The 25,000-nt window shown below is 44.9% G+C and overlaps 1 protein-coding gene across 2 annotated transcripts in view; it reads left to right on the top strand.

Annotated features, from left to right (window-relative positions):
- Positions 1 to 25,000, top strand: part of gabrb1 (gamma-aminobutyric acid type A receptor subunit beta1) — a gene marked incomplete at both ends in the record, with an annotated part of 103,844 nt that overhangs the window by 72,841 nt on the left and 6,003 nt on the right. For both annotated transcript variants that reach the window (XM_080783861.1, XM_080783862.1), the window contains 3 exons: positions 2,672 to 2,754; positions 7,672 to 7,815; positions 8,316 to 8,468. In XM_080783861.1, the coding sequence (XP_080639987.1) occupies positions 2,672 to 2,754; positions 7,672 to 7,815; positions 8,316 to 8,468 (380 nt within the window). The remainder of the gene's footprint in view (positions 1 to 2,671; positions 2,755 to 7,671; positions 7,816 to 8,315; positions 8,469 to 25,000) is intronic.

Consider the following 25,000-nt stretch of genomic DNA (forward strand, 5'->3'; position numbering starts at 1 on the left):
ATGTCAACGTCAAATAGAACTGTACCCTGTATACCTGTATAGCCTACACACAATGTCAACGTCAAATAGAACTGTACCCTGTATAGCCTACACACACACAATGTCAACGTCAAATAGAACTGTACCCTGTATAGCCTAACATACAATGTCAACGTCAATAGAACTGTACCCTGTATAGCCTAACATACAATGTCAACGTCAATAGAACTGTACCCTGTATAGCCTACACACACAATGTCAACGTCAAATAGAACTGTACCCTGTGTAGCCTAACATACAATGTCAACGTCAGAATATTGTGTAAGTAACCTACAGTGGGTGGGTGGCCTACACACACACAATGTCAACGTCAACAGAACGGTACTCTATTGCATTGTTATTTATTTATTTTCTGTAATATTTATTATAATGTTATTATGTTGGTAGTCATAAAAAAATAAAAGTGCACTTTTCCAATCCGAGATACCTCTCGCTATTTTTTTTACACTATTCTGAGGTTTATGGTCTGACTAAGCGAGTTTCAACTGTGATTTACTCTGTAACGGTACATGGTAAGAACTCAATTTGGTTGAGCATAACAAATATAACCTCTAAAACAACATTTAGTCTACATGTTGATGTTGTGAGTACATTCGTAATGTAAGTTTGCCTACATGTGGAAGTAGTTGGAATGCAAAAGAATTAGCTTGAACAATGCCTGTCTCCAGCCGGGAGGGAGGTGTGAACTTCACTGCTTGCCGGGGGAGAAAGGGTGACGGCAGTCATTTGGGCGAAAAAGAGCCGATATAATAGCCTTTTTTATGCCTGAAATCATATTTACAAAACGTTTCAGAGATGATTTGAATCGAATATTTAGAAAAATGCAAGGGGAACTTTCTCAGAACTTCATGGGCAAAGAAAATCCACTTCAAAATCTCTCTACGGCAATTGTGCTTTTATAATGCTTTTGATTGATCAAGTCATAATGCTCACGTTAGCATCTGGTTGCTAGCTGTTGTTGTCAATAACACAGGATCGCGTCATCTTTATCGTTGTGACCATAAACATCCATTCTATCTGTTTCTTTCAATCGCCGGTATCTCCTATTCCTTGTCCCAGATGGCATTTTTGGTCAAAACAAGCTTTATTCCACGGTTCAGAGCCGACGCTGTGAAGCCCTCCATGATCCATCATCATTCCCTGTTTACCGAGCACTGTGAGCAGGGCTACTAAAACATCGTCACACACCCCAAAATAAGATCATCAGCATCCGGCCCGGCGTAAATATAATATCACAATTTATCAAGAAGTGCTAGCGGTTTAAGTGTTAATGTTTCTGTAGGACAAAAATAGACCCTATGCCGATTTGTTTGTTTACCTCGAAGTTTGTGGACGGTGACCAAATGCTGGATGTAGGACCGTCCATCAAACAAATAATCACAGACGTTAGTGAACATTTGACATTGCTACATGAGGTACACAAGGTGGTCCCTTATTGGCCAAGCGCTCCCACCAACATACAGTGATTGGTTAGCCGATTTGCTTGTTTACATATGATATAAGTTTTCCCTTCAATGTCAATGGTGTTTAATGTTTTGAGGTCATATTTAGCAGAATTCTGACGTAATTTCTCCGTTCATCAACAATGCCAAATATTGAGACGGCCGGGGACACAATTTAGCGGACATTTGACCGGAAATTCTCTTCATTGTCAATGGCAAATCTTGTGGGGACGTGTGGGGACAAAAGCTGTTTATGGAAGGGGCTAGCTGCCCCTTAGAATATATATTATATACTGTGTGTATATATATATAGGCCTGTATAATGTATATATATCTCCAGGCGGCTTTAATTCAACCCGCTATGAAGGGTACATTTTTCTATACACTCTCAGGAGTTAATTTAAACTGGGGGGGGTTTACAGCGCCAGCCTAATAATTCACTCACTGGGGACGATAATGAGTGTTATTTATGATGACATCATGTGATCTGCACTGTGATGAACCGGCATTTCTCTCCACTCGTATACCGGTGAATTATTGAGACCATTTTCAATAGCCTCTCTCTCTCTCTCTCTCTCCCCCCCCCCCCCCCCAATGTGTCCATATATGGGCTTGACCCCTTTTGTACCATATATGGCATAACCTCAGTAAAACTACCTAAACCAAACCCTAACCTTAACCTCAGTAAACTTAAATGAACTTGCCCGGGGGCGTGGTTATAAGCACAACCCGTGCAGGAATTAGTATGTAGCGTTTGGCGCCTGATGCCAGGACGACCCGTTGATGGTAAACTCCTTATATGGTTATGGCTGAGGCAATTAGTGACATGGGTGTGATGCCATTTCTTTTTTGAGGGGCACTATATTCAGCTATTAGTGTAGACTTCCGTCCTACACGACCACATTAAATTCCCATTGACAATGAATGGAGAAAGTGTCTGATCAAATAGGCATAATTGTCTATTTTATGTCACGATGATGTACCATAAGAGCGCCCCTCACTTCACACAGGTGTGATTGATTTTACTACAGGGGGTTTGCTGCTGGGATGTGACGCATACATCTGATTCTGATCCTCTCTCTGTCTCTGTGTGTGTCTCTCTCTCTCTCTCTCTCTCTCTCTCTCTCTCTCTCTCTCTCTCTCTCTCTCTCTCTCTCTCTCTCTCTCTCTGTGTGTCTCTCTCCCTACAGAATAACCACGACAGCAGCGTGTATGATGGATCTGAGGAGATACCCCCTGGACGAACAGAACTGCACCCTGGAGATTGAGAGCTGTGAGTGCCACTCACTCACTGTGTGTGTGTGTGTGTGTGTGTGTGTGTGTGTGTGTGTGTGTGTGTGTGTGTGTGTGTGTGTGTGTGTGTGTGTGTAATGAAATGTGTCTTGCGACCCAGCAGCCAAGTATGCAGAGCACATATTTGACATGACACAAAGAACATAAAGACATGATGACAAGAGCAATGTCCACCGCCTAGATTAACCGTGGCTACTACAACTCCTGAATAAGCCTCAAAGTCGACTGGTGGACAAAGGACCTCTTTAGTCTGACCTTATTGTATGCTGGTGCACCATATCTCCTTCCCGAAGGTAGCAACCTATTATTCTCCATTCAACACATGCTTAAGAGGTGATATTCCTTGCTAACCTTAGGTTGCATTTGATCGGAGTATACATCGTCTCTGCCCGACAGAGACCAGATGGGAGCAGGAGGCGGAACTCACTGTCGCTGAGTCAGGTTAGGTGTCTAGTACAGTGGTTGTTTCATGTCAAGGACCCCCCCAAAATGATACTCATTAGCCTACAAATATATGCCAAGGACCCCCATGAGAGAAGGAAGGCACTGGGTCTTTGGCACTGAGTATTTGGTATGACCCGGCTGGGAATTGACCCCCGACCTCCCAGTCTCAGGGCGGACACTCAAACCACAAGGCCACTAAGCTGGTAAAAGTTATCATACTGTATATTAATTTACTTATATTGACCCTATAAACAATTTTATATAGGCATGGTTTTGCACTCAATAACTGAGCTCTGGCTCATGGACTAAGAACCACAAAGAACTGAACCGATTCATTGGGAACCAACCGGTAGAAAAGGGATATCTGTGTCTCAGAGGAGGGCTGTGGATAGTTCAGAAACCTGTCTACTCACACTGTGTCTCAGAGGAGGGCTGTGGACGGTTCAGAAACCTGTCTACTCACTCTGTGTCTCAGAGGAGGGCTGTGGACAGTTCAGAAACCTGTCTACTCACTCTGTGTCTCAGAGGAGGGCAGTGGACAGTTCAGAAACCTGTCTACTCACTCTGTGTCTCAGAGGAGGGCAGTGGACATTTCAGAAACCCGTCTACTCACTCTGTGTCTCAGAGGAGGGCCGTGGACAGTTCAGAAACCTGTCTACTCACTCTGTGTCTCAGAGGAGGGCCGTGGACAGTTCAGAAACCTGTCTACTCACTCTGTGTATCAGAGGAGGGCCGTGGACAGTTCAGAAACCTGTCTACTCAACTCTGTGTCTCAGAGGAGGGCTGTGGACAGTTCAGAAACCTGTCTACTCACTCTGTGTCTCAGAGGAGGGCCGTGGACAGTTCAGAAACCTGTCTACTCACTCTGTGTCTCAGAGGAGGGCCATGGACAGTTCAGAAACCTGTCTACTCACTCTGTGTCTCAGAGGAGGGCCGTGGACAGTTCAGAAACCTGTCTACTCACTCTGTGTCTCAGAGGAGGGCCGTGGACAGTTCAGAAACCTGTCTACTCACTCTGTGTCTCAGAGGAGGGCTGTGGAGAGTTCAGAAACCTGTCTACTCACTCTGTGTATCAGAGGAGGGCCGTGGACAGTTCAGAAACCTGTCTACTCACTCTGTGTCTCAGAGGAGGGCTGTGGACAGTTCAGAAACCTGTCTACTCACTCTGTGTCTCAGAGGAGGGCCGTGGACAGTTCAGAAACCTGTCTACTCACTCTGTGTCTCAGAGGAGGGCCGTGGACAGTTCAGAAACCTGTCTACTCACTCTGTGTCTCAGAGGAGGGCCGTGGACAGTTCAGAAACCTGTCTACTCACTCTGTGTCTCAGAGGAGGGCCGTGGACAGTTCAGAAACCTGTCTACTCACTCTGTGTCTCAGAGGAGGGCTGTGGACAGTTCAGAAACCTGCTTAGGAATGTGACAAAAACTACACTAATCTCCATGAATTCAGGGAATGAATTCAGGGTGTCTATAATTGATAGAAAATAAGTCATTTGATGGGCGAACTGCTCCTATAAGTGGTTAAGTTAGCGTATAGCCTCTTGTCCACACACACACACACACACACACACACACACACACACACACACACACGTACAGCAATTCACGGCACGTATTTGGAGACTTTGCTGATGAAGGGACCTGGCTGAGGTCACCCTGTACTTCACGGCAGCTAGCCTGGCTCTAATGCACACCGCTAGCCTAATCCACTGAGACCTCAGGACTGATTCTACAAATGTCTAAATCCTGATATTTCTTCTGAAAAACATGTTTCTATATCAGTGGTGCTCAAACGATTTCATGTCAAGGAACCGCCATGAATGATCTGTGTTTGGCGGCTGACCCCCCCATCTGAAAATATGTTGTTCCAGGGACCCCCGCAGTAGCAAAGATTTTAGTTCAATTAGCTTGTAGCGTGTATAGATCTGCAATTTTTCAACGGGCTAAAATAATGGTTAAAGTGGTTATAAAAGCTATAAAAAAAAAGGTGACACGGACGCGTCCTCAGGTCTAAATGGGCTAATGCACACTGGCATCTCTGGTCGGCTTGGACGGGGACCCGGAGTGCTTTGGTTGAATAATACATTGCCATACCTGCATGCATAGTTAAGTTCTATGTCACATGGCCATCAGCATACAGGCCGACGGACACACACGCACACACACACACACACACACACACACACACACACACACACACACACACACACACACACACACACACACACGCGCGTCCAGCGTGCATGCATGGTTTCAGTGTTCTCCCCCTGGACAGTTTGACTCTTAAACTGCTTTTCAAAGACACCTTCTAGGGGAGATGACATGATACCGTCATGCTGTCTGCTATAGGGAGATGACATGAATATCGTCATGCTGTCACCGTGGAACAACCTTGTATGTCCAAAGAGGTTACGTTTCAGGAAATGGAGGGAGGGGGGGGGGAGCGGGCTGTACTCCAATGGATCCACTGGATCCAGTGTAGTCACCAGCTCTTGTTAATACTTCTCATTGGATAAGTATAAGTTTATGTTATTATATTACATCCTATATTAACATGGTGGTCAGTTGGGCATATAGCGGTTAAAGGAACGACATCTAACAAAAAAGAGCATGTCTTCCTGAACATATATGGCAGCCCTTGTTGGAGGTGGTGGGTCTCCTGTGGTGGAACATGTGACGTGCCCCAAGTGGCCCCTCATAGTGCTTGAGAGTAGTTTGGGTTAATAATTAATTGCATTTTTATAGCGCTTTTCCAAGTGCTCAAAGGGCTATACAATGGTTCATTCATTCATACATTGGGAGGTGAAGCGGCGGACAGTCGACGCCAGCGTCCTCACTTCCCACATTCACACACCAATGGTGGCGAGCTCACACCGACCCACTCATTGGAGGCAATGTAGGGTTCAGTGTCTTGTCCAAGGACACTTCGACATGTGGACAGGAGGAGCCGGGATTCGAACCGCCGACCCAGGGATCATTGGACGACCTGCTCTACCTCCTGAGCCACAGCCGCTCCTGAGCCACAGCCATAGCCCAACATTACTCTGTATAATATGTTGTACCAACAAGCGTATCACATGCTGTCATCTCCTCTGATACATTTTGTTTTGGGTTAGGGGGTTGGGTGGGTGGATTTGTGTGCGGTTTTCTTTTTGAAGGGTTTTTACTACTGATATTTATCTTCCTGTGACCTTCCTTCAGTAAAAATGATGATCATTTCTTTAACAAGTTAAAAAAAAGATTAAAAAAAAGTAGAGCCGCTGCTCCTTCGCCTGGAATGGAGACAGCTTAGGTTGTTCGGGCATCTGGTTAGGATGCCTCTCGGGCGTCTCCCTAGGGAGGTCCTCGATGCACGTCCCACTGGGAGGAGACCCCGGGGGAGACCAAGGTGCAGATGGAGGGATTTCATCGACTCACTGGCCTTTGGACTTCTCGGGATCCCCCCAGGAGGAAGTCACTAATGTTGCTCTGGAGATCTTTTTTTTTTTAGATTGATATTATCGGGAGAAGGATGGCTTCCATTATCACGTTGTAACTTTTCAGGAATAGAAAAAGCCTGACGTTTCTATTAGCTTGGACTCCCCATTGATGATGTCACTGGAAGACGAGTTTCTGCCCACAGCCCTCCTATATGAGACACAGACCAAGGAACAATTATATGAAGATGGGTTGAAAAGTGGTGAAGTCGTCCTTAAAATTGTTGTCGTACTTCAAAATATCAATCATTCATCAAATTAAGAGGCCCTCATTTGTGGATCTCTCTAGATACATCACTTAAGTCCTCCTGACATTATCCTTGCCAATATTCAAGAAACATCTAAAGCAATATCGTATTTCTTCCTCGCTTTAGTGTACATGATTTAGTTTGATGTGTTATTTTGTTACTTTTGTAGTTTTGTTGTTGTTTTATTGTCTATTCTCCTTTTTTGTGCAGTTTCTGTGTTTTTATTTCCTTATTGCACAGCTGCTCCCACTTGTATTCTTTTGTATTGTTCTTTTCATCATCATAACCTTTTCGACCGCGGTCGAGATCATGGATTTCACAACGCCACGCCAGACTTTCCGGTCCTTAATTTCCATCCCCAGTTCCTGCTTACTGATGCGTGCATGTGTCCCTAGCGATGACATCAGGGAACGACAGTTTTCTACCTCTGGTCTGCTTTGAGGCAGGACTCCAGAGAAGAAGGGAAGATATATTAACCTCATTATCAGCTCTGTAGCAGTGGCCGGCAAAATGTGTTCTTCTGGATCGCACTAGTGAAGAAACACGGGTGAAGGTTGCCGTATATTGGATTAGTCGACTAACTATGAATCCGTTTAATTTATGACCTCTTCCATTAAGCACATGATTCCAAATAAGCCAGCTGGCTTCTTCCTTTCCTTGCACAGTATTTTGGTTCATTGATATGTTTTTTTTTATAACTATGTGCCCCCCCCCCCTCTTGTCCCCAACAGACGGATACACCACTGATGACATCGAGTTCTACTGGCAGATCGGAGTTTCTGGGACAGCCATCACCGGAGTGGAGAACATCGAGCTGCCCCAGTTCGACATCATGGACTACCGGACGCTCCAGACGAAAGCCGTGTTCGCCACGGGTCAGTGATTCACTTTGTTTCAGACTGAAACCCAAAATGTTCGACGACTTAACTGACGAAACCTGACGAAACCTAAATAAAAACTACAAGCTATGATGACTAAAACTATGTCTAGAAGACATTTTCTACAATTCCATCAACAAATAAAATCTAGAATGGTCTGTCTGTCTCTCTTACTGTCTTTACTTTATTTGTTAATTTTGACACATAATACATACAAGTGGGCATTACAATTAAATGCAATGTAAATACACCAGATTTAGCAAAGATGCTAATTTTCATCCGCAGTACCCACACAAAACATAAAAACGAAACGGGAAGACAGTGAAGCACATCACACTTGCAAAGCATAAAAACATGCATACGCAAGAAATTACAAGGTGCATCTATATGGTTTAGCAGCGTTTGTATAGGACAGAATTGTAAGTAAACTAACTTGTGCATAAAGTGCATTATTGCTTTCAAGTAATACTGTCTGTCTGTCTGTCTGTCTGTCACAGGTTCGTACCCTCGGCTGTCGCTGAGCTTCAAGCTGAAGAGGAACATCGGCTACTTCATCCTGCAGACCTACATGCCGTCCACCCTGATCACCATCCTGTCCTGGGTCTCCTTCTGGATCAACTACGACGCCTCGGCTGCCAGGGTGGCCTTGGGTCTGTCACTCTTTCATGATCTTTAATGAGCCATAATAAGCCATGTTAAAGGGATTGTGACAAAGACATTTCATTTAGGTGTTCTGAGGTCAATTGCACCCAAATGTGCCTGTTTTCGGAGGGGCACGGTGGCACAGTCGGTAGTGCTGTCGCCTCACAGCTACGTAGAAGGTCCTGGGTTTCGATTCCCGCTGGGGACGCTGTGGGTGCTGGGGGCGTGCTCTCTGCTCCACGCCATCAGTGCCCATACCCTTTCTGTGTGGAGTTTGCATGTTCTCCCCGTGTCCCCTAGGGTACTGGGTAGGTACCCTCACAAAAAACATGCAGTAATCCTGGTCTCTATAAACTACCTCCCCCTGGCCAGCCGGGGCGCCTGATGGAGGGGAAAGGAACTGGTCGGAATAACGTGTTCCTTCCACGGCGCTATATGTCCAGCCTGGGAAACTCTCGCCTTATCAGGTGAAAAGAAGCAGCTTGGACTCCTCATGCATAGAAGGAAGCATGAGGTCAGTCCGCTGCCCCCCCCCCCCAGGTTGGCAGAGGAAGTGTATGTGCCCAGGATTAGATAATTGACACTGGGTGAAAACATGGGTTGCAAAATCGTGGGATAAAATTGCCTGTTTTCATTGCAGCTCAAAAAGCTTCAGAACACAGAGAAAATGCCAGACCACAAGTTCAGGTTGTGTGGGTGTAATTGAGGTAATACAACCTAAAATAAAAACAATAAATAAATGCAAATGAATGTCACAAACCCTTTAATGACGTTTAGAAGATTTAGAACTCTTCCATGGCAAATGTCATGATTCCCATTTCCCAAATCAGCCCCCATTAACCAAGAGTCTAAGACAGTTGTGGAAAATTATATTATTATTAAGCATTGGAACTTTTAATATGGCCATTCATTTCACGTTATAATATTCACATATTCTTCTGTGTTTAAGATGTGTTTGTCGTCCGTCAAATTGCTAAAAGAAGCCATTTTAGTATGAATATCTTGGAAGTATTGTGTGCCTTGTGATGATTGGGTCCAGTATCTAGTTCAGTGACCATGGAGTTAAGGAATGGTTCATAAGTTCACGTTCAGGAAAGTGTTCTAATTCTTCTAAACGTCGCCCCTGTAATGAGGAATGAGTACAGTGTGAGTGTTGCTGGGGAGTTGCAAACTGCAAACTTTGCAAAGCTGTATCACACCATAGTCTAATTAGGTACTGTGTGTGTGTGTGTGTGTGTGTGTGTGTGTGTGTGTGTGTGTGTGTGTGTGTGTGTGTGTGTGTGTGTGTGTGTGTGTGTGTGTGTGTGTGTGTGTGTGTGTGTGTGTGTGTGTGTGTGTGTGTGTGTGTGTGTGTGTGTGTGTGTGTGTGTGTGTGTGCGCGTGTGCGTGTGGGCATGCGTGGGCATGCGTGTGCGTGCGCGACTGTATAAACCTGTTACAAGCCTCAAACCTAATCATAATGCCACGTGTCCTAAAACGTGTCTACCTAATTCTAAATTCCGTCTCCTTGTCGTACATTAGCCTCAAGTCATACACAGTTTTGTGTTACAGCAGCATCTGTTTTATTGCATTGGAATTGCAGGGAAGAATGACAGGCTGGCCGCGTTTACATGGCCTGATGCATTCCACTTGTTCTGGCTGCGTTTACATGGCCCGATAGATATTCCACTTGTTCTGGCTGCGTTTACATGGACAGATACATTCCACTTGTATTCAGAATGACTGCTCATTGAGAATATACATGCTCACGTAAAATCAAAACTCAATTGGAATAGAATATTCCATTACGGTCTGACCCCAATGGATTCGGGTTTGGAGGGGTCAGGTGTGGTGTATGCTGTATACCGTTTGACCTTTTTTCCGAACGCTACTGGGAGTTTGGAATACAAACATTATTTTACACAGTAGTGATGTTAGACTAAAGCACAATGCTTTGGCCATGTAAACGAGTGAGGAATGACTAATGAGTTTTATTCAGGTTCCATGTAAACAGTTGGGTATGAATCTCTCTCTCTCTCTCTCTTTTTTTTATCCCTCAATTTGGCAACCCATTTTATTCACCCAGTGTTCAATTATCAAATGCGCTAGACTCTCTCTACTTCTCTCTCATGCTTCCTTCTATGCATGACGAGTCCAAGCAGCTTCTTTTCACCTGACAGGGAGTTTCCCCGGTTGGACGTAGGTAGCGCATGGTAGGAACATGTTATTCCAATCAGACCCTTTCCCCCTCCATCAGGTGCCCCGGCAGCCCAGGGGGAGGCAGTATAGAGACTATTATTACTGCATGTTTTTTTTGTGAGGGTATATGAATCTCTGTTTGGAATGAATTCATTCTGAATGAATAAATATTAACACAGCCAGTGAAAACAGCATAGATTATATAGACTGAGCTCATCTGAATGGAGATGATGCGGTGGTGATGTGGTCTATATGCTCATGTGGAGCACAATCACCCTCAAATGAAGACTTTTTGTTTTTGCAAAGCTGCACTGCTCTTTATGATGCATTCGTGTGCGCGATGCATGCATTAGGAGGCAGTGAACAATGCATGTGCCGCCCATCCATCGCACGAGACTCGGAGTTCGTTTTACTGCTGTTTATTAAACACCGTAGAACTGACATACAAAAACAAGACAACAAAACATTAACTTGGGACATATTGTTACATTCACAAGAATACATAAACAATAAAAGTCACAAACAAATATACAGTACTGACCACTTTGCCTGCTTGCACATGAATGGGGGGGGGGGGTCGACTTGGATCCTTCAGTCTTTTCTCTTATTTTCTCGATTTTACTTTACTTCATTTCTTGTACTTAATTTACTTATTATGGTCTACTTTGCTTTCTTCTGCTTTACATGTTATAGTTCTCTTTACTTCTTCTAGTTTACTTTACTTATTCTGGTCTACTTTGTTTTCTTTCTTAATTCCAACTTCTTTTGCACAGAACTCTCTCTCTCAGCGATGCTGACAGTGCATTTCCTTCTGCGCAATGATATAACCTCTGACCTCTCTCACACACAAACCGGAGTAAACACAGACACATTGAACACACCTAGAGCGCCCCCAAGTGGACAAAACACAGAAATAACCATGACATGGCAGCAGTAACACTCCCACCAATCACACTTGTGTGATTCTTGAAAAAACTCAAAAATAAATGGTACATTGTAGTCAACAAAACGTAGTTACATCACTTATTTCCAGTCTCAATAAAACATTGTATGTGTGTGCGATCTGTGTGCATGTGCTTGCGTGTTTCTTCAGCTTCCTTGGATCTTCATTTCATGTCTTTTGCTTCTTTCCATGACTCTTGTATCTTGCTGTGGCCTTTTACTTTCATCCAAACTGAAGATGTCTGTAGACAATCCTCCTTTGCTGTAGTTAGAACCTGGGCTCCTTTCCGTTCTGGGTCTTCATTCAGTTCTCCCACCATAAACCTTTTTTCTTCTTTAGGGAGCTTCCTTTTCCCAGTGAAGCAGCTAGACTCTACCATCTCCTTTGTGGTAGGCCTGTGAGAGGCATGGTTCTTTCTTGTCAAATGGTATAACTTGCTTTGTGATGATATGATGACTCACCACCAACCTTTCTTGGTCGACACTTTCATTCTTATGGCCTATAATGCTCCAACCTAACGCAGACTTCTGTGCGAAAGGCTGATCTTCATTGCCACAAACTACATCTCTGGGACGTAAGGCTTGAGAGCAGTCATAGCCAATCAACAATCCTACTTCACAGTCAAGCATAGGAGACATTTCTTCCGCCAGATGTCGTAAGTGAGGCCAGGACTTTGCAGTTTCTCTTGTGGGTATATGGGACTTATTTGATGGGATATAATCTCTGGTGTAGGTTGCTGGGAGTGTGATTTTAGTGTCAGAGTGGACTCCTCTTACTTGTAGACCGTCCACCCTTTGGCTAGGTACAACCTTTTCTTTTGATGTCATTGTAGACATTTTGAGTTTTACTGACTCCTTCTTGACGTTTAGTTTCTGAGCTGCATCTTCACAGATGAAAGTAGTGTCGCTCTGAGTGTCCAGCAAAGCATACACTAGAATTTCCTTGTCTGGTTCAGTGGTTGTGGAAACATATACTGGAACGATAGGTGAGGTGTGAGCACTGTTCCTCTCTTGAACAACTCTGTTGGAAGTAACAGTCCGTGTTGGTTCGGACTCTTCATCTGAGACTCCCTTACTTTCATTTGACTGTACTTGGTTTGCTCTTCTTCTTTGTTCTTGGTCCTCGTCACGATCTTCATGTAAGCATGTTGGATGAGATTTTCCACATGAGGCGCACATGGTTCTGGATGTACATTGTCTGGAGTAGTGGCCAGTATTAAGGCAACCAAAACATAACCTCTCCAGTTGCACAAACTTCACTCTTTCTTCGATAGACTTTTCCATTATCTTGCAACATTTATCCAGAGTGTGGCCTTGCTTCTTACAAAACATGCACATGATACTTGTCTCACTTGAGCTAGTAGTGAAAGTGTTAACATGATACTTGCGCTCCTGTTGAGATGTATAGTCTCTTTCCGTTGGCTTAGATCTTCCTTGTTCTGCTGGCTTTAATGCTTGTAATGACGTAATGGGGTTGCATGCAATTCGAGCTTCAAGTTTAAGAAACTGTATGAAGTAACTGAAATCAGGGAACATTTGGTGTTCATCTTGAAACATTGTGACTCTTCTATTCCAACCTGAACTCAACCAGTCAGGTAATTTGGCAGCCATCTTTTGGTTCTCCATGCAGTCGTTGAGTGCTTGTAAACCTTGAACATAGGGCATGGCTGATTCAACGCTGCTCAGGAAATCCACAAAATCACGAAGATCTTCACTGTCCTTTGTGCCAATTTTGGGCCATGAGTGGATCTTGTCACGGTATGATTTGCCAATTATGAATGGATTACCAAATCTGTCTTCAAGTGTATTCCATGCAGCAAGATAAGCAGCTTCTGTTCCTGCTAGGAAATGTCCTTCAATGGCTCTCTTGGCCGAGCCACCAACATACTTGCGCAGGAAGAATAGTCTCTCTTGTGTTGGCAGGTTCTTGCGATCGATCAATGTTGCGAAAGAAAGTTTCCAATCAGTATAATTGAGGGGATCTCCTGTGAAAACAGACGGTTCTGGTATTGGAATCCGATTTGCTGTGATAGCTTCAGCAAGCATTCTCACAAGGTCATTAGTAACTTCATTAGAGGTAGTGGTTGTGGCTGATTGGGTGATTGGAGCTTGGTTAACATGTGGTTTTGGTGTGGGAGGTTGAATGGGGTTGGCTTGATGACTTGCCGTAACTTTACTAAAAGTGACTTGTGGGGTGGAAACTGAGGTGAACACGGAAAGACCTGGGGGAGGGGCTGTGGTGACTTTAACTTGACTTGGGAGCTGGACTTGAGTGGCTGCTGCTTGTTGAGCAGAGTGTGTTTGGGAAAGATGTACTTGTTGAGGGGGATGAAAAGGTTGACTTAAAGGGTTGAGTGTGAGTGATAGATAGGGAGAAACTCTTGGCTGGCTATGGCCTCGTTGAGGGGAAGCAGCTGACATGTACTCTTCTTCATCATCACTGTAATCGTCGTCTATATACACTTGCAGTCTTGCTTGTGCTGCGTTGTGCTTTTTAAGTTCCTCCAACCGTTCCACTTCTTTCCTTTTCTTTTCCAGCTTCATCCGTATGGCAGCAGTTTCTGAAACAAATTTAACTCTTTTTCTATCATTTTCTGCTTCGAGTATTTGTATTTCTTCCTCTTGTTGATGTTGTGTCTCCATTATTTTGAGTACTTCCTTTGAAGCTGCAACTTCTGCTGCTGCTTGCTGTTTGTCGTGCTTTGAACTCTTAGAAGAGGTTTTTGACTTGCATGTACTAGCCGAGGCAACGCTGGACACATCAAAAACAGACTCGTGGTCAGGCCAGTGTATGGCTCCATCATTACTTCCAAGGTAGTGTTGAGCATTCAAATTTGCAGTTTTAGTGAGTGCATGGCATGTGTCATTCATTCTCCAGATTTCAGGGTCCGGAGTTGAGATGGACATCATCTGTAGATAAATACCGTCAACATCAGCTTGACTGGCATTGATTGTACTCATCACTTCTTCAATCAAGTCAGTAGCCTCATGGCTCTTAATGGATCGTTTCAAGCCATTGATGTAGAACTTCCATCTTGTATACACCTTTACAAGATGCATTCTCAAATTGTTCAATTTATCTTCTAGTAGAGCCTTTCCCTTCTCAGAGGGGGTTCTTACACGCTGGCTTTTCCTTCTGACTGCATCTGCACCAGTCAGAGGTTGTATGTTTTGTGGTGTCGCTTTGTCTTGCTCATCAGTGTCAGTTTGCTGTGGTGGAGTAATCTTCTCTGCTCCACCATCTTCTGCAAGGCTGATTTCTTCAGCTGGCAGTGCAGCATTTTCATTTGTGTGTGACATGTTAAGTGCTTATGTAGTGAAATGTAAATAAGTATAGGCTAAATATGAAATGTAAAAGTACAACTTTTAGTAATATTTAAACCTTGCAAAAATGCACATCAAAGACATGTAGCATCAATCAATTAAATCCCAAGGAATTGTAGAAATGCAAAAAATAATAAAACTGTAGCAATGTTCTTACACGTATTCTAGGTATTCAAAATACACATGTGAGTCTGAACCCAGTAATGCAAATAAAATAAAAAATAAAAAGTATCTTAGACCTTTAGTCAACCTCAAAGGTGTTTTCACTTGAGTCTCTTCATTCAGACTATATTCATTGTTCATTTCGTCTCAATTCAATTGCCAAGAAGAAAATGTCTGCGCTGTTGCTTTAAGGAGGAACACAGATTCAACTTTGGTGCGATAGAAACTTAAAAGGCAGTGAATGAACCCTTGTGCTAATTTCTTCAACGAGCTTGCTTGTTTAGCACTGTCCACTTGCTCCTTAACTGGCTTGTACTAATCGCGACCAGTCCAAACTGTACCTCCTCATTCACAGCGTGTGCTGTGTAGCTTTGTCTTCTAGGCGTTCTGTCGACGTCACGGAGCCTTCACCATCGCAGATACGCAGTGCTCGGAGCCTTCACCAACGCAGTGTAGTGTTCTACTGTGCCGCCCATCCATCGCACGAGACTCGGAGTTCGTTTTACTGCTGTTTATTAAACACCGTAGAACTGACATACAAAAACAAGACAACAAAACATTAACTTGGGACATATTGTTACATTCACAAGAATACATAAACAATAAAAGTCACAAACAAATATACAGTACTGACCACTTTGCCTGCTTGCACATGAATGGGGGGGGGGTCGACTTGGATCCTTCAGTCTTTTCTCTTATTTTCTCGATTTTACTTTACTTCATTTCTTGTACTTAATTTACTTATTATGGTCTACTTTGCTTTCTTCTGCTTTACATGTTATAGTTCTCTTTACTTCTTCTAGTTTACTTTACTTATTCTGGTCTACTTTGTTTTCTTTCTTAATTCCAACTTCTTTTGCACAGAACTCTCTCTCTCAGCGATGCTGACAGTGCATTTCCTTCTGCGCAATGATATAACCTCTGACCTCTCTCACACACAAACCGGAGTAAACACAGACACATTGAACACACCTAGAGCGCCCCCAAGTGGACAAAACACAGAAATAACCATGACATGGCAGCAGTAACAATGCATTTTGTCCATGCTGTATTGACGTGGTATACCATAGGGCATAGGAGAGACAACAGGCATGTTACATTTTACACTCTTCATCAATGCAGTGACATTTGGCCCCCATATGACCCCTCGCCTCTCAGCACATCCTCACTGCCGGGTGGAATCCTTGTATGTCAATGCACTTTCCTTTGGGGTTGTGTGCAGGGCGCTGCGTCCCCCATCAGTGCCCACACCCTATAGGTGAGGTTGGTGAAAGGGCCTTTCTTTGTGGAGTTTGCATACTCTCCCCGTGTCGCCTATATAGGGTATAGGGTTGTAATTTATACATCGCATTTTATGTAGACAGAAAGGACAAAAAAATATCGCAAGGATGCACCTGGGACAGTGATGTATCCCAAGGTCCTCTGGGTTTGCGGGGTCTCTCGACATCACGATACGCCTCACTCGTTTGACCCAGCCGGGGGTGATCAAGTCCCGACGTACGTCCCAGTGTAGCTATACCCTCGATCAGTCCCATTAGGGAAAAACCAGGGACACACAATCCGCTGCTCCAGAAGTACTCTGCCGGGCGCGTGGAGGGACTAGGCAGTGTGAGTTGACTCCTGGCCATGCAGGCACCTCCTACGTCTCACCAGGTCTTGCTCCTGCTCTCAACAGGTGCAGCCAGGACCTGTGCGCTGCGCCAGATTCCCAGCACCAGACACTTCGTTCGGGAGTGGTGCATTCTGCAGGCTCCACCGGCAGGGAAACGGTGGTGCCGCAGACTCCACTTGCGGCTTGAATGGCCCTCATAAAGGCCCCACGTGGGTTTTTTGGGCTTCTTCCTCACGGTGGACATACAGGCGGGTGCGCTAACCCAAACTGCTCAACCGGGTCCTGTCTATATTCCAGCTGTTAACCATCTCTCGGGTGGTCACTAGACTATTCCTGGTTGTCACATAGCACTCTATAGTGTATACTCATAGCTTTGCTGTACCGTTTTTCTGCAGTTAGACGGACGTTAGGTTCTTAGTTTGCTTGTATGATTCTTGATGACTACTTCTGTGTATTTGATGCATTACCTATAGGTCTCTATACTGCCTCCCCCTGGCCCAGAACTGGTTGGAATAAGTGTTCCTTCCACGCGCTATACGTCCAACTGGGGAAGCGCTCCCCACCTGTCAGGTGAAGAGAAGCGGTTTGGACTCCTCATGCATTGAAGGAAGCATGAGGTCAGTCCGTTGCTCTCCCCAGGTCGGCACTGGGCGAGAGAAAAAAAAAAGGGTTACAAAAATCGTGGGATAAAAAGAAAAGAAAACGGAGATACAAGGTTTCATCACAGAGTGCACGTATAGTAGGGTAGAAAGATGTAGCCTGTTCATCTCTCTAAAAGTCCTAACCTCTGGGGAGATAATGGCCAGACAGACAGAGATCTGCCTATACGTGCTATTACTGGCAGATAGCAATCTGACCGTCGACAGCGCTCACCGCAAAAGAGCATCGTTCACTTCATTAAAAAGGTGCCTGCTACACCTGTGTGCTCTGCACGGCTACACGCTTCTCTCTCTCTCTCTCTCTCTCTCTCTCTCTCTCTCTCTCTCTCTCTCTCTCTCTCTCTCTCTCCCCTCTACGTTAACCCAGCGCGACTTACATTGAGGAACAATACAAGGTAATTAGTGATGGGGAAATAAATCAGTGATAAATTGGCGAACACATCGGTATATCGGCCGATATTGGCCTCAAACCAATATATCGGTAATCTGTATCTAAAATAATATATTGGTTTCAGCAGGTATTGTATTTTATAATAATTGTGTTGAAAAATAGGTAAAAATAAATAAATAAAAAAGCCTGAAAAAGCCTTTTGAGATGATGAAGGCTGCGAATTATATCAGTGTTTTCTGGGGAAGCTTTCAAAATAGTCAGTTAATAAAAAATACTACATTAAGGCTGTCTATGTTGGGATATGAGCCAAGATAATAACGGTGCATTCCTACTTTTGGAATAAAGAGGCGTTGCTTTTTTCCCCCTCAAATTCAGTGTTTATAAGGTTTTTTTCCAGGACGGCCAAAATTATTATATATTTTTTAATACAGAATGAGATCATATCGACATTATATCAATTATCGGCTATAATAGCAATGAATTATATCCGGTATCGGCCAAAATGTCTCATCATTCGGTACATCCCGAAAGCTATATAATTCATCAAATGCATAGAAATAGTCATCGAGCTTTCGGCAAGCTAAGAATATAATATCTGTCAGGACAAAAGTTCTGATGAATTTGCAAAGATGAAACTGTATATGCAGTGATGATGTTGCTCTAATTGTCTTGCACCCATTTGCTGAAATGGCAACACAGTTACACAGTCTATCTCTCTCTCTCTCTCTCTCACACACACACACACACACACACACACACACACACACACACACACACACACTGAAGCTCTGCTTTAGTTGTACTGCTGCAGCTGCTGTGCTGGGAGGTACTGCATGGTAGTCATTGGGTTATCATTATTGGAACCACTGCTACTCTTAGACTTGGAGTATATATAGAGACGTCACCGAGAGGAAACACTGAAGCGAAAAATGCATGATGGCCGAAACTGGGTACTGCAGCTCGAGTCGGTATTTGGGCCAATCACATAAACGCACCGACGCGGCCGATCCAATACACAAACGGCGGCGCTCATTCATGACTCGCTCGCAGTGCACGCACACACACACAGTACTCGTTCATGACTCGCTCGCAGTGCACGCACACACACAGTACTCGTTCATGACTCGCTCGCAGTGCACGCACACACACGGTACTCGTTCATGACTCGCTCGCAGTGCACGCACACACACGGCACTCGTTCATGACTCGCTCGCAGTGCACGCACACACACAGTACTCGTTCATGACTCGCTCGCAGTGCACGCACACACACGGTACTCGTTCATGACTCGCTCGCAGTGCACGCACACACACGGTACTCGTTCATGACTCGCTCGCAGTGCACGCACACACACAGTACTCGTTCATGACTCGCTCGCAGTAAACGCACACACGGTACTCGTTCATGACTCGCTCGCAGTGCACGCACACACAGTACTCAGTAGTTAATGTGTTTGGTCCAAATGCATCCCAGAATGCACTCTGTTCCATTCCCGGAAGAAGGGGTGAAATCACCTCATGCGCTGAGGTGAGCAACTCAATGCAAGTGGATGGGAGGAGAAATCCGGTGACGTCTCTATTATATATAACTCTATGATTTACTGCAATGCACGGCAACTTAATATACTTTACTGCAATGCACTGCAACTTAGTGCGCTTTACCGCAATGCACTGCAACTTAGTGTGCTTTACCGCAGTGCACTGCAACTTGATGCACTTTACCACAATGCGCTGCAACTTACGTAGTGCGCTTTACCGCAATGCACTGTCTGCAACACAATTCACTGTACCATACCGCACTGCAAACACAATGCAATGTATCATACCACACTGCAATCACAATTCACTGTACCACACCGCACTGCAAACACAATTCACTGTACCACACCACACTGCAAACACAATTCACTGTACCACACCGCACTGCAAACACAATTCACTGTACCACACCGCACTGCAAACACAATTCACTGTACCACACCGCACTGCAAACACAATTCACTGTACCACACCGCACTGCAAACACAATTCACTGTACCACACCGCACTGCAAACACAATTCACTGTACCACACCGCACTGCAAACACAATTCACTGTACCACACCACACTGCAAACACAATTCACTGTACCACACCGCACTGCAAACACAATTCACTGTACCACACCACACTGCAAACACAATTCACTGTACCACACCGCACTGCAAACACAATTCACTGTACCACACCGCACTGCAAACACAATTCACTGTACCACACCGCACTGCAAACACAATTCACTGTACCACACCGCACTGCAAACACAATTCACTGTACCACACCGCACTGCAAACACAATTCACTGTACCACACCGCACTGCAAACACAATTCACTGTACCACACCGCACTGCAAACACAATTCACTGTACCACACCGCACTGCAAACACAATTCACTGTACCACACCGCACTGCAAACACAATTCACTGTACCACACCGCACTGCAAACACAATTCACTGTACCACACCACACTGCAAACACAATTCACTGTACCACACCACACTGCAATCACAATTAACTGTACCACACCGCACTGCAAACACAATTCACTGTACCACACCGCACTGCAAACACAATTCACTGTACCACACCGCACTGCAAACACAATTCACTGTACCACACCGCACTGCAAACACAATGCAATGTACCGCAATGCGATACAACACAATGCACTGTATCGCAATGCCACACAATGCACTGCAGTGCACTGCAACACCACACAACACACCGCAACGCACTGCACCACGCCGCAACACAACCCCCCTGCAAACGCAATGCAATGGGAACACGGTGTATGGCTTATAGAGTGATGTCTTACAGAGATACAGAGAGCTGAGAAAACGGTCTCAAAGGGGCCAATTCTTTGTGCTGTGAGAATTTCACACGTATCCCAGAATTCCTATAGGTGAAAAAAGGTGGGGGGTCTGAGGGGGACAGGTAAAGACTTCATAATTTGTCCCAGTGTGCATTGTTCTCAAAAAGAGTGTGGGGGGGGGGGGGGGTCACATGAGGGACATCATGTCATATGAGGGAAGAGGGGTTTCCTTTAAATTAAAACAATCTATGCTAACCATGAGATACCTCATGTTTAGCTATTAAACCCTGCTGTGCCAAACACGAGAACACAAGATTTGAGAAGAGTATTAATCCAGAATTAATAATACTAGCCCTTACCCCTTGTGGCCGTGGGGGGTACTGCGCCCGGTGCGTTTTTAATTCACTAATATATTCATTAATAATCATTAATGTGTCAAATCAAAAAAAGGGCTTCATTACACCCTCCATATCCATATATTGGGAGCGATTGGTGCAGGCAATAAGGAGCTACGGCGGTGTTTCTGACACACAGACACTCAGACATTGTTAGAACTATAGTATGATGATTATTCTTTACCACATTTGACCAAATAATCGCGGGGTCTTCTTCACTGCCTTTTCCGTGCATTCTGTTGGTACTGCAGGGCGCCAGATTCCAGGCACTGGCCGCGGGATGTAATCGGTTAACCCGTGTCGCGGGTTCAAGTCCCGATCCCGCTGACCTTTGCTGAGTGTCTCCCCCCCCCCCCCCCCATCTCTCTCCCCCTTTCCTGTCAAAATGCTGTAATCTATCAATAAAGGCAAAAATATATTTTTTGGCGTTTTTGGCTTTACTGCCTTTATTGATAGTATCAAGTGAAGACAGGAAAGAGGGGGAGAGAGAAAGGGAGAGACAATTTAAAAAGAATAGCAGACCTACAGGTTCATTAGCTTGTAGATCTGCTATTTTTCAATAGCTACAGTATAACATAATGCTTGAAACACCAAAAGGGGTTCCCTCCCGAAATAGGTTAAAATATGTGTATAATATCTGGCCACTAGATGTAGGCTATAGAGTTCAGTGCATGTACTTTGACTGTTACCTACTCTCACCTAGGCCACCAGCACCACTCTGCACACTCGCATCACAAATCCCGCGCCGTAGCACATATGTGGCGAAGCAGCGGGGATGTACACTGACCATTAGTCTCCGTTCGTTCCACAGCCGAGGCAATGGAGTGCACCGGGCTGGGAGCGAGCCCCCGGGAGCAGCTTGAATTACTGAGGTGAAAGAGAGAGGCATATCAAGTCAATGGTCCGTCCTCTGCAGTATTTATAATAGCCATTAGTCTCCTGTTACTGGGGCTCTGCTGTCTCTGTGAGGACAGTTTTCCCCCCTTTTTTTTTTTCCTGGATTTTTGTCCAGAAGGAATTAAAAATGAATGAAGGAAATGAATCGAAAGTGTTCTTTTCCAGGACACCACATATCCAGGGATGTGAGCATTTTGTGAGTGATGCAGCAATGCGATTATTTTTAGTCAAATCATTTCCAGATATACAGAACGCGTCATTGTTTTAGAAGTATGGAGGGTTTCCCATGGTGGGTGCCAATCCGTGGGATGTATCTTAATAATTTTTGGAATTGACCAATAGTATAGCCTAATTGCACAATTATTTTATACAAGTTTTAAACAATCAAGTGAGTGAAATCACAAAAACAGAGAGTGAGAGTGTGTTCTATTGTGCATTCTTTTGAATGGCGTAGTCACCCATCATAATAATAAGTGCTGTCGCCTCACAGCTAGAAGGTCCTGGGTTCGATTCCCGCTGGGGGCGCTGGCGGCGTGTTTCCTCCTCCGCGTCATCAGTGCCCATACTCGAGGTTGGCGAAAGGGCCTTTCTGTGTGGCGTTTGCATGTTCTCCCCGTGTCCCCTATAGGGTATAGGTACCCTCACAAAAAACATGCAGTAATCCTGGTCTCTAAACTGTCTCCCCCTGGCCAGCCGGGGCGCCTGATGGAGGGGAAAGGAACTGGTTGGAATAACGTGTTCCTTCCACGCGCTATACGTCCAACCAGGGAAACTCCCCGCTGTCAGGTGTAAAGGAGCAACTTAGACACTCAGGCATGAAAGAAGCATGAATTCAAGTCCGTTGCTCTCCCCATGTCCCCCTAGGTTGGCGGAGGGTGTGTAGAGCCCAGGATCACATTAGATAATTGACACGGGTGAAGTGAAGTAATAATAATCATTATAATGATACAATAGTTACTGTATAGTAGGGCCTGTCATACTGTCATACTGTTATTGCATTATTGTCTCCACCAGGCCGAAGGAATGGGGAGAGAACATGTTTTGCACTTTGTCTGTGTGTGTGTGTGTGTGTGTGTGTGTGTGTGTGTGTGTGTGTGTGTGTGTGTGTGTGTGTGTGTGTGTGTGTGTGTCTGTCCGTCCATTACAGCTAATCTCCGGCACCGTTAATCCGGTCGATGCCAAATTTTGCACACACACTCCCTGGATGCCAACGATGAACCTCTGCCCCACATTTTCCAGAATGGCCTGTTATAGCGCCACAATATCTCTATAGTCATGTGTTCAAGATGGATCTGTCCGATATTTCATATTCCATCCTAATTGGCTAACATTGGCTTTCAAAGTTTGCAAGATTGGCCCGTTTTCAACAAAAAGCCTAAAAACATGAACACATGTGTGCGATTTACGTGAAATCCTTCATAGACTTCCCTACCAGGCTGTGGAATAATAACCTAATGACTACAATGCAGTACCTCACAGCAGCTGCAGCAGTACAACTAAAGCAGAGCTTCTGTGTGTGTGTGTGTGTGTGTGTGTGTGTGTGTGTGTGTGTGTGTGTGTGTGTGTGTGTGCGTGTGCGTGTGCGTGTGCGTGTGCGTGTGCGTGTGCGTGTGCGTGTGTGTGTGTGTGTGTGTGCGTCTGTGTGTGTGACAGAGTGATTTATGCATGCACGCGCACGCACGCACGCACGCCCTCGCTCACCCTTGATATAGTGTAGTGTAGGACTGTAGGAAATCCAACTGTATTGAAAGCTCTGAGTCAGAAATCAAGCCCAGTCCTACACAGAGCAGCTTTATTTGGAACAGCCATTTGTTGTGAAGCCAGATGTCTGTTTGTACAAATGAGTGTTTGCAACATTGTGTTCATCATCATGTCACACCTTGAAGTGGCTGGAGGTCTGAATTCAGTGCAGCTGCTGAAACCCACTGTCCATGTTGTCTAATTAGACTATGACGAAATGTGTTCGTCCGTCGACCATGCAGTGGTGAGAGCTAAATAAAAAAACGAAGCTATGAGGACTAAAACATTGTGACTAAATATACACTGACAAATAAGAACTATAGACTCCAACGTTCAAGTCATTTTTATATTTGGTTGGTTTGCGTGGGGCATGGGTGTCACGCTCCCATCTTGTAGATGTGCTGTTGTTTCGTGGGTGTCACGCTCCCATCTTGTAGATGTGTTGTTATGTTACGTGGGTGTCACGCTCCCATCTTGTAGATGTGTTGGTATGTTACGTCACGCTCCCATCTTGTAGATGTGTTGTTATGTTACGTGGGTGTCACGCTCCCATCTTGTAGATGTGTTGGTATGTTACGTCACGCTCCCATCTCGTAGATGTGTTGTTATGTTACGTGGGTGTCACGCTCCCATCTCGTAGATGTGTTGTTATGTTTCGTGGGTGTCACGCTACCATCTCGTAGATGTGTTGTTATGTTACGTGTGTGTCACGCTCCCATCTCGTAGATGTGCTGTTATGTTACGTGTGTGTCACGCTCCCATCTTGTAGATGTGTTGGTATGTTACATGGGTGTCACACTCCCATCTCGTATAGATGTGTTGTTATGTTACGTGGGTGTCACGCTCCCATCTCGTAGATGTGTTGTTATGTTACGTGGGTGTCACGCTACCATCTTGTAGATGTGTTGTTATGTTACGTGGGTGTCACGCTCCCATCTCGTATAGATGTGTTGTTATGTTACGTGGGTGTCACGCTCCCATCTCGTAGATGTGTTGTTATGTTACGTGGGTGTCACGCTACCATCTTGTAGATGTGTTGTTATGTTTCGTGGGTGTCACACTCCCATCTCGTATAGATGTGTTGTTATGTTACGTGGGTGTCACGCTCCCATCTCGTAGATGTGTTGTTATGTTACGTGGGTGTCACGCTACCATCTTGTAGATGTGTTGTTATGTTACGTGGGTGTCACGCTCCCATCTCGTAGATGTGTTGTTATGTTACGTGGGTGTCACGCTACCATCTTGTAGATGTGTTGTTATGTTACGTGGGTGTCACGCTACCATCTCGTAGATGTGTTGGTATGTTTCGTGGGTGTCACGCTCCCATCTCGTAGATGTGTTGTTATGTTACGTGGGTGTCACGCTCCCATCTCGTAGATGTGTTG

Source organism: Protomyctophum bolini (assembly GCF_963924005.1).
Source record: "Protomyctophum bolini genome assembly, chromosome: 15".
Classification (NCBI taxonomy): domain Eukaryota; kingdom Metazoa; phylum Chordata; class Actinopteri; order Myctophiformes; family Myctophidae; genus Protomyctophum; species Protomyctophum bolini.